The 21182-nt window shown below is 37.9% G+C and overlaps 1 protein-coding gene across 17 annotated transcripts in view; it reads right to left on the bottom strand.

Moving 5' to 3' along the window:
- The window catches only part of MBNL3 (muscleblind like splicing regulator 3), a 99883-nt gene that overhangs the window by 59360 nt on the left and 19341 nt on the right, over positions 1 to 21182 (bottom strand). For 8 of the 17 annotated variants that reach the window (XM_084790121.1, XM_084790108.1, XM_084790124.1 and 5 more), the window contains one exon: positions 1663 to 2545. The exons of 8 other annotated variants lie outside the window; for them this stretch is intronic. In XM_084790121.1, the coding sequence (XP_084646247.1) occupies positions 1663 to 1839 (177 nt within the window). In that variant the 5' untranslated portion in view covers positions 1840 to 2545. The remainder of the gene's footprint in view (positions 1 to 1662; positions 2546 to 21182) is intronic. One more of the 17 variants, XM_084790126.1, reaches the window with a different exon arrangement.

The raw sequence follows: 21182 nt of genomic DNA, 5'->3' as shown, positions 1-21182 counted from the left end.
CAAAAAATGAAGACAGATGAGTTCCTTTTAAAAAGAGAACTCTGGTGCCCCCTATTTGGCCACTTCCCCTTGGTGGGGAGGCCTAGTGACACTCAGAGGATGGGTAAGCAGGTACCAGGAGAAGACTTGATAGCCAGTGACCATATGATGGGGGAGGAGGTCCCCTTCTGTCACAGGCCTAGGGGAAGGGAGTAGGGTAAAAGAGGGAGGGAGGAATGGGAAGATACAAGTGAGGGGATAACAATTGAGATGTAATCTGAATAAATTACTTAAATTAAAAAAAAACAGACAGGGTCTTACTATGTTGCCCTAGCTGGCCTGCAGCTTACTATGTAGATCAGGCAGGCTTTGAACTCAACAAAGATCCACCTGCCTCTGCCTCCTGAATTCTGGAATAAAAGGTGTGTGCCACCAAGCTTAGGTAAAAATATCCTTTTTAGTAATTAGTTTTGCTTTAATTAACAACAGTTCAGGGTTTTTCAATGTTAGAAATACACTTTGTTTTACCATAATGAGATTCCATTATTGAACTGGAATGGTTCGCAATAAAACCTACAAACAAAGAAATAAGTAAAACTACACAGGTTTGTGTTGAACATCCCTAACTTAAAAAACCCAAAACTCCAAAATCCAATGTTCTGAGCACCAATATAATGTCATAATTGGAAAATTCCATACATGATCTCATATTGCATTCAAAAACAGATGACCTAAAACACTACATTAAAGTTACCTATGGACCACACACACACACACACACACACACACACGAAGAGAGAGAGAGAGAGAGAGAGAGAGAGAGAGAGAGAGAGAGAGAGAGAGAGAGAGAGAGATCAAGGATATCTCATTATGTACATTAAAATAGCTCAAATCTGAAGAACTCTGAAGTCTGAAGCACTTTTGGTCCCAACCATAGCATCATTCATAGCGAAGCATTTGAAAATGTATTCTGAGTAAACTAGCACACAAAGGAATCTACCTCTCATAGACAGTGCAGGCAGCAACAGCAATGTTAGTAAGGTGAAGCTGATCACGATGACAGTCACATCTCAAGAAAATTTTTAAAATTCTTGCTTCAACCTGTTTCATTTGGCTGTAATCTCCAAAATCATTTCAAATGCAAGGTGGCAAATCTAGTAATTAAACTAAGAATCCATCCACACTTTTTGCCTCTCTGCTTTATTTTGGATATTCTTATCCTTACTTTAAGGTAACTATGAATAAAACATGAAAATAAATATATTCTCATGTTACACAGTCATTTATGTCCTGTATAAAGCACCTCACCTGCCCTCATATTTTGCTTTATTTGGGCTTAACAAACTTGGCAATAAGACTTTCTTGATACTTACAAATTAGAAGTTGTTCAATTGTGCGTTCAAGAAGAAAATGTAGTGAAGTTAGTTTCATCACAATATGCCTAATCTTCCCGAACAGTGAGGTTTTCATTTACATGCTCGGTCTGACATTATCCTCTGTGAGCTGACTGGTCCCAGACATTTATATCTTACTAATATGCATAATGAGCTATATCTTGTCTTAAACCAAGCAACACATAATTTGATGATGTTATTAATTTTACTCTTTTCTAGCACACCTTCTTTTCAAATGTCTAGAAATCAACAACATTGAAGTGATTATGTGCATACACATGGCACTCACCTTTAGTGAATCAAAACAGGCCATCACACGGCCATTTTCCACATGGCAAACTCTTGGCGGATGGGCAAACCTGCACTCTGTGTCAGCTCGAGAACAAGTTCCTCTCTGAAATTCTCTACAAACTTCTAAGGTCAGCCACTTGGTGTCACGAATTAGAGCAACATTGACAGCTGTCATATTGAAAGCAAAATGGTAATTAAGTGCACCCTCTTTTGGACAATATGACTGTGGATGGTTCAAGGAGTCTAAGTGAGTCTGAGCCAAATGTGAAGTGAGAGCAGGTTGCTTTTGGGGAGCGCGTTTGTTAGCACTTAGGTTCTCACTGAAGCCAAGTCTGATCTGGCGAAAGACAAAAGGCCACCTATTAAGTCAATGATATATCAGAAGAACCAAAAATCAAATCAGAGACCAAGTCCTAAGAAGGCGACTATAAAAGTTAAGATAGTGAATGCTATATTTTGTTCCTTTGCTGAATTTGCTTCAAATATCTGGCAGACATTCAAAAGAATTCTATGCTGACTAGTTGATGTCTTCAATTATTCTTACAAAAAGCATATGTTGCTGGCTGCCCTTCAATTTGTGGAAAGGTCTCAGATCAGGGAGAGAAAAGTCTATCTCCCGAATTCTTCGCTCTGAAGAATAAGCTTGGGAGGATGTTACAACCTAAAAAAAATCATTTTGCAAAATCAAGGGGAGGGAAAATGACTAAGAAAACTGAGAATGAGAGAAAAAAATAAATGGGCAAGTTGCCGACAGTGAACTACAAGCACAGCGGGTTTCGTAGGGGCAGGAGTGGGGAAGGGTGTGTGGGAGAGGGCTTGGAAAGAGAGCTCTAGAGTAGAATCCAAGCAGCAGAGTTTTCAGAAAAGGCACTTTTCAGAACCTGCAAGAAAAAAATAAATGAAATTAGCTAAAACACTCCAATGCTACCTTTCAAACTGTAGATTCGGGAAGAAAAGTAACTGTATCCCATGTAAAACAGGAGGCAGCTACTCACTGACACTGCAACATAGGCCAGGCAGCTATGGCCACTGAAAGGGCACTTCCCAGTGTAGAGTTTCTCAGAGTAAAAGCGAGCAACTGCTTAGATACTGCTGGAGTGCAAAACCGGGCAACATCCCAGTCTTTTACAAATGGTAGTATATTTTTGATATGTTCAGGGTAAAAATTAATTTTGGTGTGCACTGTGCAGAAAATGTCATGACAGCCCCTTACAGATCCAATTTTTTTTTGCATGTGTCTGTCATGTAGAGGCTCCTGAAATCTGCCTTCAGACTAAACTTATCACTGTCCAATTGCAGCCTCTTTTGTTTGCTCTCAAAGTTCCGAACACAGGAATTTCAGAGCAACGTAAATTGCTCTGAAAAGTAACACGTGTGCATGGGAGACATATGAAACGGTCATGATACAACTAGCTGGAGACTCACTTCGTATGAAGTAAAATGGAAGATGGAAATAAAATGTGCTTTGGATTTTAGAAAACCCCTTGAACAGATAGGACTGTTGTTTGGGGGAATGTATCTTTGGCCTTTATGAAAGGAAGATTTCAACACATACAATAGGCGAGATAGAAAGCACTGCTAAGCAGTATGCTAGATATTATGGCAGCTTGAAGATTTGCGGTTACCCCAGCGTCGACCAGCAACAGTGGCAAGCAACTCAGTGGAAAAGATACATGCAAAGTGAATCTGCCAATGCCATGCCATGCGTGCAACCGGAATAACAGTAAAGCAAGAGTGAGCTCTAAGTAGCCTATAAAGCAACTATCTTGGTAACATCATCAAAAGTGGACTTAAAACTCTTGGAAAAAAACTCTTTCACTTAATTTTTGAAATTGTTTGTCTTTTCCATAGGCCAGAGGAAAGCCAACATGACTGAACTTTTCAGTTATCATTGGAAAATTAAATGCCACAGTGGATTTTCTCGTCCCCATCTGGAAAACTTAAGGGGCAAATTGTGATTGTGAAGTTTACAGTTAGTCACTCGAGGATGGGCCTCGGAGGACAGTGTGGGCTTTCAACAGAAGCTCCAGGACTCCGCTCACTGCCCCCGAGGGCCCCTTCACATTCTGTCACTCATACAACCAACCATGTTCCAAAGGGTTAAAGATGTTGGGCAAATGAAAAACAGTATGGTGTAGAGGTTATGACAGACATATGATAGTTCCTCAACATGTTAGACACTGTTGTATAACCCAGCACTTCAGTGCCTCAAGTAGATATTTGAAATCATTTTAAAAAGCTTCCAATTCCAGCAACGTTTACAGAAACATTACTTACAAATCCAAAGTGTAGAATAAGTCTACTAAGAGATAAAAGGATGAACAAAATGTAGTATATATACATAACAGAATATTTATATTGCCTTTTAAAGGAATGAAGTGTTGACACATGCTGTAACATGGGTGAATCTTGAGAACAATATAGTAAGAAAACAAGCCCGTTACCATGACTCCTTTATGAGAGCTGATTACAGGAAAAGCCACAGAAATGCAGAACAGATGAGCATAGGGACCTCCTTTTGGGGTGATGAAATGCTGTGACTTAGGTGGTAGCTGTGTTTACACAGTTGTTAAACAGACTATAACCTATTTACTGAATTGTGCCCCTTATTATTATTTTCTGAGAAAAGGTTACTCTACATATCCCTGGCTGTCCTGCAACTCACTATGTCAACCAAGCTGGCCTTGAAATCACAAAGATCTGCCTGCCACTGCCTCCACACTTCTGGGAAAGAAGTGTGCTACCACACCTGACAAAATGTGCAGTTTTAAATGAATAAATTGGACAGTACATTAAATGTGGCCTAATAAGGATGTGCCTATTTTCAAGCCTAAAGAGACATAGCAGCAGCAGCAGCAGCAACAACAACAAATATATATAAAGGAAAAAAGCAACTCTACTGAGTAATGTGATTGGCTAGCCCACGCTTTATTTTCCTTACCTGAGACATTAAATCTCAGCACTGTTAGTTAATTAAGCGAATTTTCAAAAGTAAAGCCAGTTCCCATATTGTAAGTGGCTTAGTATATTATGGAAAACACACTGTAAGAGTGTGTTCCAGAGTGTATACGTTTACACTCACACTTATTCTTACAATTAAATTACACAGGCTGCTTGAACATGTGTTAAGGAAAAATAACCACAAAAAGGAATATTTTACAAGGGTGCAGGGTTTTCTTTGAACATAAACAGTGAAGAAATGGAGAAATATTTTTCCACAGAGGCCCATCACATAGAGACACAGATACGAATTATAAATTTTAATTTTGAACTTCCACAAATGAAAATTACAAACAGGAACTAGCCACTGTGCATTCTGTGTAACATCAGGAGTGGGAGAACAGGGATTTTTGTTGTTGTTGTTGTTGTTGTTGTTGTTGTTGTTGTTATTGTTGTTTTTCCTATATGACCTTGGTTGGGACTCTGGCCAATTTCTTCACATGGTGTAGCCAGTGAAAATATTTGGGGAGCTGGCTTAGAAGAAATGAGGTAGAACAACAAAAGGAATTGGTGAGAATGTGGAGTTCTCTCATGCCGCTGTACTTTTTTTTTTTTTTACACATTTTTATTGAAAATTAAAAATAATTCCTATTACATCTCATTTTCTATCCCATCCCATGCATCCTCCCATTCCTCCCTCCCTCCCACTTTCACCCCAATCCCCCTTCCCTATGACTGTGACTGAGGGGGACCTCCTCCCCCTGAATATGGTGCTAGGGTATCAAGTCTTTTCTTGGTAGTCCTCTATCCTTCTTCCGAGTGCCATTGGGCCTCCCCCACAAAGGGACATGCATGCCGCTGTACTTAAAAGACTGCATAAAATGTAGACTTTTATGTTTCTAGAACCCTCTAGATCCTTCTATTTCCCCATTCTCCAATGCTTCTCTCACCTAGAGTCCCAATTGGCTGTCCTCCCCTCTGTCCCACTTTCCTGGTAAGTGAGGACTTTCATGGGACATGCCCCTTGTGCTAGTGTCCAGTTATAAGTGAATATATACCATTTGACTCTTTCTGCTTCTGGGTGATCTCACTCATTATGATCATTTCTAGTTAAATCCATCTGACCACAAATTTTTGGAATTCCTCGTTTTTAATAGCTGAGTAGTATTCCATAGTGTCTCAAACTATGACACCAGCCAAGGACAATATGGGAAGTAAACTTCGAACCCCTACCCAGATCAGGCCAATGGACAGGACATTCTCCACAGTTGAGTGCAGAGTGGGGACTGACTTTCACACGAACTCTGGTGCCCCATATTTGACCACGTCCCTGGATGGGGAGACCTCGTGGCACTGAGAGGAAGGATATCAGGCTACCAAGAAGAGACTTGATACCCTATGAGTATATACAGGGGGAGGAAGTCCCCCCTCAGTCACAGTCATAGGGGAGGGGAGTAAGGGGAAAATGGGAGGGAGGGAGGAATGGAAGGATACAAGGGACGGGATAACAGTTGAGGTGTAATATGAATAAATTAATAAAATATTTAAAATGTAACAAAAATATATAAATATTTTTTCTGCTAGATTTTGAAAAAAAATAAAATTAGGCTTTCTTTATATTCCTAAAATCACCTAGTTTGGGAGACAGTAAAACTTTAGTCTCACTGCTTTATATCTGAGCAACAGGAATAGACTTTGGCCTTTTTTGATTTAGAGTTCTCTAATGCAGAGCATGAAATTAGTGCATTTGTTCTTTTTTCTGTATTGCAGTTTCCACATGTTTGGATTGCATTGATCTTTGGATCTCTCAAGAAGGCTGCAGTTTTTTGGTCATTGTTGGGATTTTTCTGACATGCTGAGAATGGAACCCTAAGACTTTCTCATGCTATCTCAAAATACTCCGAGGCATGAGTGATAGCTGAAATATTCTGATGAAAGAAAGGAAGTCCATAAAGTTAAAGCACTTGTTTGACATGACTAAGCTCGGAGTTGTTGAGCCATGACCCCAGGCAGACTCTAAGTCTTGTGCACAGCTCTCCGCAGAGGACATTTATCTCCCCTGAGAATTTCAAATGAGGAAAGCTAGTCATTTTGTGGTATACTTATGCTTCCTTCACAGCATTCCATTCCTGCCTGGTCTGTATCATCCCTTTCATAATATCCCCAAGTTGTGCTGAACCAACATATATCCAGGATCTGCTCCGTGCCAGGCACTGGTGAGGATGTTGATAAGATCTCTGGCTTTGTGGAATTTCCTATATTCGTTTAGATAAGGAACTAATCTAAGGCCCAGCGAACTGGAGAGATTATTTTAGAGAGTTAGTGAAGGGTTGGAAGTAGACACTAGGTCCTGTGAATTCGACACGAGCTTCCAACTCACCATAAACAGAACACCAGGCATCGTGGTTTAATTAATACTCTTAAATTCACCCTTAAACGCTCGCACAGAAGTGTGTCATGAAGAGAAATAGTGAGAAAGTATTGAGGCTAAGATTTCTTGCTGCCTAGATTCCTCCTGGAGAGGATTCTACTGCTCTCATCTTACAGATGGGGAACTGGAGGCTGGGACGTGCACAACCTCACGTAGCTGAGAGTAATTAATGTGCACAACCTCACGTAGCTAAGTAGGTGATAAAGCAGTAGTTCTAGCCCTATGACTCCGTAACCAACATTTTAAAGCATATCAAGATACCGGGTCTTTCTTATAACACAGATCACATTTTTCGTTATTCTAGCTGACGGCACAACTTTACTCTCTCTGTTAAGCTCTCTGATAGTAAAGAATGTGGCCTTTCAATTTTGCTGCCTTTTGTCCTGTTATCAGAATTTCAAGTATGCCTGTGCTTCTAAGGGTTTCCAGTTTGAAGGATACTAAGGTGGCACAGTAATTTAACAATAGCCTACAAGCTGTACCTTGCTGGAAAGGAATTTCATCACTCAGCACCTTCTAAGTATCAGAGCTCTGTCTATCTCTAGGTTTTGAATCCACTGGAACAGTACATTTGACTATTTCCTCAAAATTATAAACTTCAAAATAAAACCCATCTATAAGACCACTAACTAAAATATAAGGAAATATGCTGCATATACAAAAAGCTCTCCAGTAAGTGCATCTTTTGAAAAAAATGCACTATACTTTTAAAGGCTACCTTTTATTTTTCGTAAAAAATTATCACACGTACAAACAAGCAAACAAAAAGTAGGAAGAATCACTTTCTGTTGGGCTGAAAGAAGCAGGAATGTACTCCAGAAGGAGTGCAAGCTCACTATCATCAGCCGCTTCTGTCCCATTTGCCTACGTTCTCCTTATCTGCTCCTTTTCTCCACTCTGTCTCTCCAAGCCAGTAAGCACATAGAAACACGGCCAACGCCTACATAGATCCAAAGACCACAAAGATACAATGGCTAAGGAGGCGCTTTACATTATTTTCTAGGACTCCAGAATGAATAATGAATCCAGCGTTTTCCTTCTTTCCACTTTCAGTTTTCCTTAACATGTGTATAGCCTCTGAATTTCTTGTGGCCATGTATTTTGGCTTTACAAATACCCAACACACCTGCCACACAGTGCTTGAATTGGCAGGCTAACAAGAGTTAAAAGCCTTCAAGGACTCACATTTGCTTCAGGTCCTTGTTTTGTGGCCCAATACTGCACTCTTTAGGGCATATTGGAAATGTACAGTGCTGCAGATGGAGACCAGGCTTTCTCAAGCATCCTAGAGAACACTCAAGCCTTCTGTCCAGAGAAAGGAGACTATAAAATAAAAGATATTTCACCTATGTGCAGAACATTTTCAAAGATTTTTTTCAACCTTTGTTGCATTTTTCCACAGTAGCCCTAGGTTAACAAAAACTACATACCTTTTTCCAAGTAGTAGTTAAATTATTGTTTCACAAACCCATTAAATGACCTCCTTCAGTTAATATCTATGGTCATGGAAGAAAAAAAAAGATGCAATGCTTTCTCTTGACCATTACTGTTATAATAGATAATCCTCAGTCTGTCAAATGTTCTCATCTTTTTATGAAGTTATGTGTAATTCAAAATATTTATTTATATTCAGTGTGTGAACATATGCATGTAAATGTGCCATAGCCCACATGTGGAGTTCACAGGACAAGTTATGTTAGCTGATGCTCAATTTAAAAAAAATCTCAGTTGTTTTTAAATGCAGACAAATTTTCTACTGGCATTTTTCCTCTAACCCCCACATTCAAAATAATAATAAAAACTATCAGATAATGTTTATTTATCCTATGAATTTTATAAACAGCCCCAGTACTTCACTAATTATCTTGCTTTGCAGTACTGAGGACTATACTCAGGTCTTCTAAGATGCTGTTAGGTGTACTACCATGAACTGGAGTCTCTCTGGTTTAAATGGGAGTCTTGTAAGAATGGTACGTGTCAGCGAGTTACACTGAGGTAGCATATAGTGATTTGGCAGCATAAAGAGGTCTGTCACTACACTTAGAAAGCAGCCAGTGAGGGCCTCTCTCTGAACTCATCACAGCATTACAGCAAATGAATGGCATGTCTTAATCTCAATAGTTAGCATCCCTTCTTTATTAGGAGCACTTAAACAGAAAAGATACTGTGCTTGAAAATATCGGTAGGCAGCCAGACATGGTGGTGCACACCTGTAATCCCAGCTCTTGGGGAAGCGGAGGCAAGCTGATCATTGTGAGTTCGAGGCCAGCCTGGTCTGCAAAGTAAGTCCAGGACAGCCAGGGTTACACAGAGAAACCATGTCTCGAAAAAAAACAAAACAGAAAAGAAAGAGAAAATGTTGGTGGATTCTCATGTGTACCTTCATTTCAAAGAGCAGAGCTGAACTTTGTAGTAGGCATGAAGGGAGATCCTTATATCTGAAGCTACTATTTCTCAAGGCGCTATGTCACACATACAATGAAAAGATGTGCCTACAAATCAGTTGTTTAGAATTCATGTCGATGGGAATAATAGCTGCTTTAAGACAGAATCAAGAGTGGAATACCAGGAGGACAGAATATTACGCTCTCTATTTGTCTGTCTCCATACAAGCTTAAAGTTGTTCTCTCAAGGCTCCTAAAATAGGAATTTGATACGTTCTTCATGTTTTCTTTATGGAAAAATTTAGCTATTTAAACATTCTGGCTATTAAACACGGTTTAATCGAATGTTAGATAAGTAATCAAGAACTTGCTAATGCTAAAGAAAGCGGTGTGAGTGCAATACAACCAGAGTAAAATCGCTCAGCCTAGATGGGTACAAGGTACCTTCTGTCTCCCAAAGTCAACCTCAACAAGCCTCAAAGGAAAAATGTAAAGACCCCCTACAGTAGAAAGCTATACGTAAAACAGGCTTCAAAATGTTATTTTTTACTATGGGGCTGGGTGTGTACATGTGAGTGCAGTGCCCTCAGAAGACAGAAGAGGGAGTCAGAGGCCAGAAGAGGGACTTGGCTCCCCTGGAGCTAGAGTTTACTGCCTGGCTGTGGGAACTGAAGTCCCAGTCCAGCAGTATGTGCTCTTACCTGCTGAACCACCTCCCCTGTCCCCAAAATAGGTTTAATATTATGAGATTGGAAACCAACATCTGAATTCTGTAATTTAAGTTGTCTTTCAACAAAAGCAAGTTTTCTAGGTCTGGACACATGGCTCAGTGATAGAGTACTGGGCCTGGCATGTCTGAGGAACTAGGTTCATCTCCAGCACTAAAAGGAAAGGAGGGAGGGAAAATAACAGGTAAACAACAACAAAACAATTCTATGGCCTTTATCAGTTTCAGCTCACATTTACTCAGTAATTTGGGAAATAACTTTTGTGTCTACTTTTCTAAGGCATGTTAATTAAGTTCAGACTTCTGGTTTAAAGAAGGGATATAAGAAATTAAATATACGTTGAATATTTAAAACACTCCCAAGAACTTTAAATGGGCACCCAGTAACTATCAAAGCCAGCGAGAGACAAAGCAAGCCACTAAGTACTCTAACCTTGAACAAAAAGGTTCATTTCCTGTACTGAGATACCTGAAACTTTTCATTTTACAAATGAAGAGCTGACAATCTAATTTCATCACATATGCTACCTTGGCAGTCTCTGTTCCAAATGGGTGGTTGAATTCAATTGCCTTGGTTTATTTGGTTTCTTTCACTAGCAAATGAGATCTGTGTTGGAGCTTAATTCTTGGCTGTGGGGGAATTTTCACATAGTGCTGACAAGCAAAAATATCTCCTCAGCAGCTTTGAATTCCCACAGGAAAGGCAATCCCTTCCTTCTGAGGTCATAAGCACTTACTGGCACTATAGGTCTGTGTTTTCCACTAATGTTAGTACGATTTCATTGGTACCCTTCTTCCATTTCATACTATACTACACCCAAATTTTAAGATCTAGAAAATTGCCACTGTGCTCTCACTTGTAAGAGTTCACTTTTTTCTACTACATTCTGGGAAGGATAACCAGGTTCCATGTAAAATTTGCTCTATATGAATTTCTAATCAACTAGGGTACTGGGAATTGTATTAAGTAAAATCTTCAAGAGTAACTTTAGGGTTCTCAAAATAGTCAATAATACATACAGGCACCTTGCCAAGCTGAATCCATTCTACCATGCATATAAAAACTGGCATCTTACTTAAATAGTCTTCATTTATAGATGTTAATAAGAGTTAGCATTGAGGAGATGTCTCCATGGGGAACTGAGGCAACAAGAGGACCATAATTGTGACCCCTACCCACCCCATAGAAAACTGAAGAGGTAGCACAGATGTGGAGCCCCAGTACTAGGTAGAAAGGGGTCAGAGACAGAAGGCTATCTAGGGCTATCTGTCCAGCTAGCGTAGCCAACCAATGAGCTCCAGATTCAGTGAGAGGCTCTGTCACAAATAAATATGGTAAAAGGTGATCGGGAAAGATACAAAATCTAAATCTCTATCCCCTAAATGCATACATATACATGTACACATACACATACCCACACAAACACATCTGTTACATACATACACAATAAAATAAAAATAAGAATAGTTCACATTTATGAAACTCTTATTTTGTGCCAGAGAAGATGCTATTATTTTAGAGTCACTACCTCGATCAATTATCTCCAATGCTTTTTAAAGTGTGTACTGTTGAGAAACAGTGCTAAAGTTTAATTTATTAAAAGCACAGTCTCTCCGAAACTTAAATTCTAGACATGGCATTAAATAGTTTCATTGAGTTTTCCAGTTTCTCAGAAATCAGGAGAGTGTTATGGACACCAAAAATGTCCTCCAAGTTTTCAATTTTCTTCTCAGTTCATAGTATGAAAGTACATTATTCAGTGGAACCCACAAGGATTCTGAATGGCTTCTAGTTTGTAGGGCCTATCTTCTCATGCATATCTAGCGAATATGCTTGAAAGCGCATCACACAATGGGCTTAGAAATCACAATCAAGGGAACATGTGGTCTGCCAAGCTGGTATCCAGCTGGAGAGGGCAAGCATAATAGCCCTTGGGCCTAGTAAATCTCTTTCTTAGTAACAAAATTTATTGACCCCCCTAAATAGCTATCCAAACTAAACTGAACACTTTGAACCAAACTTTAGGAATTATGTGAAAAACTATAAGGTTATAATATTACAACAAGGTTGTCAGTACCTTCAAATGCTCATCTCTTTTGTTGCTAACCAGGCAAAGTTCTGTATTAACCTGGAATACGTAGATTGTTCAGAGAGGGCAAAATAAAAAAGATTCTGACACTTAAGGAGAAAAATCTAAGTAAGAACCTTCAAAGGGTGCAGGGACTTAAAAATAAAACTTAAGGTGCTGGAAGGGTATCTGTGGTTAACAGCATTGGCTGATTTCCAGAGGACCCAGAACCTACATGGCAGCTCAAAATCATCTGTAGGTCAGTCCCAGCAGATTCCATGCCAGCTCTGGACTCCACAGGTATTACACACATGTGCTCCACAGACGTTCTTGGAGACAGAACACCCATACACATTAAATAAATAAAAACTTACAATGCATACAAAGAAAATAAGGCACAAAGGAAATGTTGAAATTGAACCAGCTAGAGAGTCTGTACATCAAGTGTCAACAAGTAAGAACAGGCATTTAGATTACAAAGTATCTTTAAAAAAAAAAAAAAATATATATATATATATATATATATATATATATATATATATATGAAGACATAAATGTAGGAAAAGGCACTTATGTGGAGAAACTGGTTTGACAAGACTGGAAAGTGAGATTAATTTAAAAGTAGTTTTTATATGTATGAAAAAGTCAAAGAAAAGGTTTATTTTTTAAAAACTCACAAAATTCCGTAAATGAAATAAGAGTAAGTATGCAGGACATGAGTAAGAGGTGCTTAAAAATTACTAAATTAAGCAGTGTTTACCTTGATGTGGAGGTGAGAAGACTATTGAACAAAACAGATAAAAACCCATACTAAAGCTACCATACTGAATTCATGATTTTATAATAGTATATACAGCGTTATAGGAAATTAAAGTTGACATTACATAGCATTTCTATCACTAAGTAGTGAATGAGCTAAGTGATTGAATAAGTGATTAAATTTGACAGCTGTACAACTGGATATATACATGAAAGGAACAAGAAAAGCCTAGATTCTTTTTAATAGAACAGTATAATCCCACAAAAGATCAAAAGGGGCTGGGCATGATAGCAAATAGCTTTATTCTAGCATTCCGGAGGCAGAGGCAGGTGGATTCTGTGAGTTCTACATAAGAGACTTCCAGGCCAGCCAGCTAAGACTGCATAGCAAGACCTTGCCACAAAGGTTCTTGGCAAAACAAACTTCAATTTACACTGTAAAGAGTTGAGATTGACCACCCCAAAGTCCTAATGTGGATGGTATTATTATATTTACTAAAAAATGTCTGTACTGATAAAAGTAGTCAAGTTGGAATCAACAAAGGAGCTTTCACATTAGTAATGGCTGGACCATGACTCTCCATCATCAGTTTTTTTTTAAAAAAAACATCAGCAAGACATTTACTTGGGTAAATTAGGATATTTGTGGTGTTAGATGGGCTAGCAAAAGTCAACTTCCATTCAAGTTTGCAATGTCTTCTTTAATATACTTAAACCTGATCATATGCAACATAGCATGAATTTTTATTACATGACTATTATTTTAAAATCCTTCTCAATGAAACACAAATTCTATATGAAAACCATTCATCTTTAGTTGATTTTCTTGTGTGTGTGTGTGTGTGTGTGTGTGTGTGTGTGTGTGTGTGTGTGTGTACTAGCATTTTGTTGAAGTCAAATAAGACTCGTTAGGTAAGGGATGGAGATTTGAATAACTCTCGAGTTATTTGACCCACACATTGTCTCATTATCTCTTAAGCTGCAATTCTGTCTCTGCAGTAAGCATCCTTGGGACTTCCTTTTATGTCCGTATTGCCTCTCTCAAGGAATGCTCCCAAAGCTTTCATTGCTTGAATGCTATACCTTCCCCCTCAAATGCCCCCACATATACTACAGTGTGGCTTCCATAGTCACCATTTCATTCAAGCTGCACAGATTCAGGAATGGCAGCCAAGAATGACACTAATTTGATTTCAATTTTGCTAAGGTCAGAAATATATCTAACATTTTCAATTACTATAACACCCCCAGCATTGTATCTGACACAATCAAATTACTGGGAAATACTAAGTCAAATGGTTCATAAATAATAAAGATGCAATACGTATTACCTGTTGATCAAATATCAAAATAAGACTTCAAAATGCCAGTTGTGGCTACTAATAAAAACTATAAAGTTTCCTGTATTCGTTTTTCAAATACTAAGTACTATATACAAACTTATTTTATGGCCCAATAGAATTACAGAATTGACTTCCTAAGAAAGAGACATTGTACTCATTCCTCTAGAGTCAGACTTCACAATTCTAGCAAGCAAAATAAACCAAAAGATGCACAATACACTGTACCCTAAGTCATAATTGTAGATCTATTTCCATGAGCCCCTTCGGAGCAGGACGTAGTCTCTTCCCAGACACTAAGTAGTTTCTCAACATACCATTTCACTCCTTTCTAAGTGAGGAAACAAAAGCCCCCAAAGAGAAAATAGCCCATTATTGTGTATTGCATACAATAAGCTTTGGAATAACATGGCTTGGATTTGAACATTGCTCAATATGTTTGATAAGAATCTCAGCAAAAAGAAAATCATAATGACAGATTTGTAAATCCATGGCATAAGGAAGGTGCTCAATAAATTTGACATTCCAGTTAATGACATGAAACTGATATAGGTGAGTTGTTAGGAATTTAGAGGAAATGAAAACATGGTCAAATCATATTATTTATTTGGTATGTTAGACTTTCCTTTCACCAAACTCAGTCTGAGAGTGCAAAGGACCTAGATGGAAAAAAAGTAAACATCTACTCCTGGGACATAGCACAGTGCTGATGTAACAGCATCCTTTGAGACACAAGAAAGAACGTATCCAGATCTTAGCAATGTCAGTTCATTAAATCCGCTGGAGTTTTATATGTTCAAATAAATGTTTAGTCCTTCTAGGGGCATAAAGTGAATAGAAAGGCATAACCTTTTCCAGACTTTTAGAGTATATCTTTTACAGACTCTTAAAAAGAGGAAGATCAATTTTAAAATAAGTAAATAACATCTAAAAATGAAAACTTTAAGTATCAAAAAAGAAAATTTAAATGTCCCTGATTTTTTGAAACACAAGAGTTCTCAGCCTGGCATAATATTTACAAGTAGGCTTTAGGAAAAAGAAGCCTTGGTCATAATACCAACTCTTTCTTACTAATTGTAAGACTCAAGTTACAAAAACAATCTAAATTTAAATGTCCTTACCTATAATGTAGTATCCATAGTAGTACCTATCTCACAAAGTTGTTTAATAGATAGATGTGTGCTAACATTAGAATGCATTTACATCAGCGTCTCATGAAACATAAACATGAAATACTTTTTTAAAAGTTTATAAATTTTATTATAAAATACTTACAAATAAAAAAAATCACATACCAAAATTAACCAGACCCAAAGTCTATACATTTCAACACACTTCCTTCCATAAATGGTTTAAATAGCCATTCTGAAGCTGTGAAAGTTCACAGTGCCTTATATACTTTCGCACATATATTTTACACACTTATCTACCACCAGAACAAAAAAAAAAGAAAGAAAGAAAGAAAGAAAGAAAGAAAAGAAAAAAATCCACTACTGACCTAGAACTAGAGAAATGATTGGCTTTATGTCCTGTCATATACCTGGTGTCCATTTCCTACTGTTAGTCCTTCTCACCCCTAAATTTTTAGCCCTTTTTGTTCTCTTTTCTCCATGTTATATGAACTCACATGTATATAGCTGCAGGCTATGTTACACATACAAGACAGAACATGAAGTTTTTCTGAGAGTATATAACCTCACTTAATATTACACATCCTAAGTCCATCCATTTTCCTGAAAATTTTGTGATTACATTTTCCTTTGGAGCTGAGTAGTACACACACACACACACACACACACACACACACACACACACACACACACACCCCAAATTTTTATTATCCATTCATCTGTTGATGGACAATTTGATTGGTTCTAAATCTTTGTAATAATGAATAAAGCAGCAATAAATATGGAGTGCATGTATCTCTATGGTAGCTTATGTAATTTTATGGGTATATGCCCAAGAAGGAAATAGCTGGTTCTTTTGGTAGTTCTAATTATTTTAGAAGTCTCAAAACGTGATTTTACAATGGCTGTACAAATTTGCACCCCATCAACAGTGAATAAAAGCTCTTTCCCGCTACATTCACTCCAATATTTATTGTCCTATAGTGATGATAGCCATTCTGACCATAGTGAGGTGGTATCTCAAAGCTTCAACTTGCATTTCCCTGATGGATAAGAGATATTGGCTACCATTTAAAACAGTTTTTGGTCATTTGTGTTTCTTTTTATAAATACTCAATTATTTCATTCTCCCATTTATAGACTGGCAGTGGGATTTTCTTGAAATTTAGTTTCTGCAATTCTCTGTAAATTCTGGGTGCTGGCCCCTTCTTTGACATGTGGCTGATTTCCCCCCAATCTGTGGACTCTTGAACTATTTTGCTGGGTTGTGTACTCTCCAGCCCCACTGCTCACACACACACACACACACACACACACACACACACACACACACACACACACACACCTTGAGATTCTGCCACTTTAGGTGGGGAGCTTGACCACACACATCAAAACCAGCATGCAAAAGCAAGATTCCAGGAGTCACTGATATTAATTTTGTTCATTTATTTGGGCAACGCCTGGGGATGGACCATGGGGCCTTGCACATGCTACACAAGTTCTCTACTGCTAAACCACATATCCAGACCTGTACTTTTTATTAGAGTATCAGAAAGAACGTGCATTGCTAACTCATGTACTAAGCCAATAGTTTTGTTGTTTGATTCTTGCTTTAGGGTCACAAAAAAATACGAATAACCACACAAAACAGCCTCCTTCCTTATTGAATTATAATCTACCCAGGAGATTATAAACACTTAAAAATTTGTAGAGATGGCAGATAATTAAACTCTGAGTTTCACTGCTTTATAAACCACAAACTTCTAGAAGTATAAAATGACAAGCTCTATCTTATTTGAATATTTTTTTCTCCAAAGGTAGTATTCCTTGTAAATTGCAATGACTATATCTGTGCTAACTAAAGAAATAATCCCTACAGGGCTCTTGTTTACTTTAACATGAATGGGAAAGTTGTAGCTATGAAGATCTCCCAAATGCAAAGCATTACATTGAGAGCAGCAAGTACAGGAAAGGCATAAATGAAAAATAGAAAGAACAGACTGACACATTTCCACTGTGCACAAGAATCAAGGCTTTTTCTTGGCAGGTGATTTGGTCATGAGCACAAGACCTGAAGCAAAGATGCATTTCTGTACAGGTTCAATATGAAAGTTCCCGGCTCTGGCTCACAAAGACAACAGAACTACAGAGAACGCATGACTATGATAGTAATAAAAATCGAACGAGTGGCAGTCATCTCCAGAGCTCTATTCACACAATTCAAGTTGTATACTTCTTTATAACCTTGGAGAAAGTTTCAAATCCAACCACACCTCCTTTCCTAGTATGTTTCCCCCCCCCACACCCCTTTCTTCTATCTTTGTCTCACAAACTCAGTTTTCATGCCAGGACAATACATACAGTCTTAGAGCTAAAACCACTGTCTTCACTTAAAAATCATTGTAGTCATGCAATAGGATGCTGATACATATACTCTCAATTTGTCAGACTTAAGAGTAATGATCTACTTTTTCAAAGCAAACTACAATACAGGGAACCTGCTAAGGAATTCTACAAGTGATATTATTTGATGAAAATTACTTTTGATGCCCACCCAAGCATCTAAGTCCAAAAGAAAGCCAGAGATAGAACACGTGATGGAAGTTAGCAGGAAGCTAGTTAGGTATGGTTGGAATCTTAATGTCTGTTGGCAGAAAAGGAAGTAAGCCTACTGAGGCATTATACTAAATACATGCCATAGGTTTTTCCTATATAAAATGTGCCATAGACTAACATTTCCAGTCCCTTAGAAACTACAAAACTCTGATAAGTTCATATAAGTGTCTTATTACATTAACTTCGGATTTATTGAAAAACTGTCAGACAATGTGGAGGAGAATAAACTTTTAAAAAGCCAACCCCTCATACATTAATCAGTGTGGAGAGAAATCTTTCTGAAAACCTTGGTTAAACTTTTGTTTTGCTCTCTATCACTGGATAGTCATCGTTAGGAAGAAAGAGTTTGCCTTGAAGGGCATGTTGAACACACAGAGAGATCACCCCCCCCAAAGGCTCAGCACTCAGTCTTTACATCTACTTTTTACAATTACGTTTTCTTTACTCTCCATCTCTTTAAAAATATTACATTTTAGTGTGTATGCATGTGCGTGCCTGCACAGCATTATGTCATGGAATCCATGGGAAGCTCAGAGAACATTCAGGAGCCAGTTCTCTCATGTCACTATGTAAGTCCTGGGCCTGGAACTCAGGATGTCAGGCGTGACAGCAAGTAACTTTATCCACTGAACCATCTCTAAGGCCACACACTCACCATTTTATTGGCTGTAAGTTTACTGTGCACGTGTCTCCATCGTTTTACCCAAACACACTGATTAAAATTTCTATAGTTGCAAATCCAGATTCAATCAAATAAGATGTAGTAAGCAATTGCTCTGGTATTCAATAAAGTATTATTAGGTTTGTGCCATAAAACACTGATGACACAGGTTCATGACTGTTCCTGCAAGTGTCCCTGGGAGCTTTCCCCAGTATAGTTTTAAAGTTTTATGCTTTCATGAATGCTATGTTCCTGGTAGAAGTTGAGGTCTAGAAGTAACACTATCTCTTTATGGAATACAGCCATTCTCAGGGAATCTTAGCTGAATTTTAGAAACCAAACAAGAAAACAATCCAGTAAAAAAAATCTGCAAAGGTTCCAGAGATCCAATGGCATGGCTGTTTGGACAGACAATTGACTTCCCTACAGACTGTGAGCCAGGGATGCTATTCAAATTATTTAACATTTATAGCACAGGGATTAGCCAATCAAAATTGATGCCCTTCTATGAAGTCATTTTTTGCTATTTAATTGTGGGAATGCCCAGAAGGGGAACAAGAAAAAGTGTAGTTTAGTTTCTATTTTACCCATTAGCAAGTAGTCCAAAGCTTCTCCATAATACACAGTCATATGAAAGCATGCTACTGGAAAATAGAACTACACTTTGTGTTAAGTACTTGATAACGAATACCACACATCCAATCCCGTGACATACGTGCAATATGTGCGATGTGAAGGGATATACAAGAACTTAGTTGAATTCAAGTCAATGAGCAAAAGTGAAAATGAGATTGTTTTCCCAAAGACCAAATCAGGAAAACTATGAGGTGATGAAGATGAAAAGGGGAGGAGCAGAGACACACAGAGAAACAGTATCTCTCATGCTAAGCAAACATGCTACTACTGAGCTGCTGAGAATTTCTTAATTAAACACTATTACTAATGCTTAATTAACGCACATATGAAGTATAATTAATTCAGTTATGATATCTGCTGAGCATGTACAACATGAAAATACCTGCATTTAATGATAAACCCAACAATGTGATTTAAAGATGCTGAAGATGTTAACTAGTTCGTCCATAGTGGTTAAAAGCTCAAAGTAGATCTACTAGGGATCCTTAACTAAGCTCCATTTAATGCAACGCAATGTCCCAAGAGATTTCCACTGTTGGTGACAAAGTGCCTCCTTTATTCCTTCTTGCTTCACTGTCCTCACCTGTGCTTAATCCTAAATGACCATGTCATTATTGTTCTAGAAGTAACAACCATGAAACAATATACAAGCATGAAAGGTTAAAAGTGACCTACACCATGACAAAATCAGTAACTCAACATTAGTTCATTATTATTGTAAATAACTTAGTGCATGTCAATGTTAGGCCTAGTAAAACTAAATATTGAAAAAACAAACAAACAAACAAAAACAAAACACATTTTCTCACAAGCCTTACAAACAGAGTGGCTTAAATCCAGTTTGGAAGCATAAATAACATTGTGTGCTTTATTTCTTGCAGATTTTAAACTATGTACTGCTCCTTTGGCCCATTATAATATGTGAGTTACTTTAAAGATCTCACTGACAGGAGATGGACATGTGACTTCTAACTCTCTGGCCATGGAAAAATGAATAAATAGGAAGGAATGTCGAAGCTGCCCTCCCATTTCCAAGTACAGATACTTCAGAACCTAGGTGGCTTGGCTAGAGAAAACTACTCACCAATCTTCCATCATTTGTGTGTCATTTAAAGGTGAGTATGTAATCATTTTGCAGAATAGAGTAATAAAGCATGAAATTTCAATCAAACAACAACAACAGAAATAGCAGCAAATGTGCACACAATTTTTATTATGTTCTGGGCACTGCTTTAAGCACACTCACATATACTAATTTAGTCATTGCTCAAAACAACGTATTACAATCCTGTAATACAGGTTCCCTTACTATCATCGTTTTACAGATGAGGAAACTCACAACAGAGAGATTGAGTAAGTTGGTTCAAAGTTCTGCAGAGGAAAAGTTACTATCAAATTCAGACATGTTCTAGATTGTTTGCTGTCACTAATCTGTACTGCCTCCTGAGTTCAAAATGCTTATTATCAGGGACTAAGATGCATCAAGAATGCAAATATTTCTATAAATATATAGAAATTATTCAAAGTTCAATCAAGATATAAAATGAGGTCTAGAAGTGGCAAGCCATGTTAATAACAGCTCTGCTTAATTTGATTTAGTAATAAAACATAATTTCATTGTATCTTTGATGGTGAAATGCATGGGTCTTTGATATACTGGAAAAATGCAGCTTAATTTCACTATTATCTTAGTAAAATATGAGTGTCTTGTTACTGGATATGCTCAAATGTAGGAGAGAATACCCCAGACACAATGTACACATCAGCCATTTGAAGGGACCAGATTCAGACAGACCCACCCTCAAGGTTTCAGCTTCTCCAGCAA

Source organism: Acomys minous (assembly GCF_964271855.1).
Source record: "Acomys minous genome assembly, chromosome: 7".
Taxonomy (NCBI): domain Eukaryota; kingdom Metazoa; phylum Chordata; class Mammalia; order Rodentia; family Muridae; genus Acomys; species Acomys minous.
This window is presented reverse-complemented; position numbering and strand designations above follow the sequence as displayed.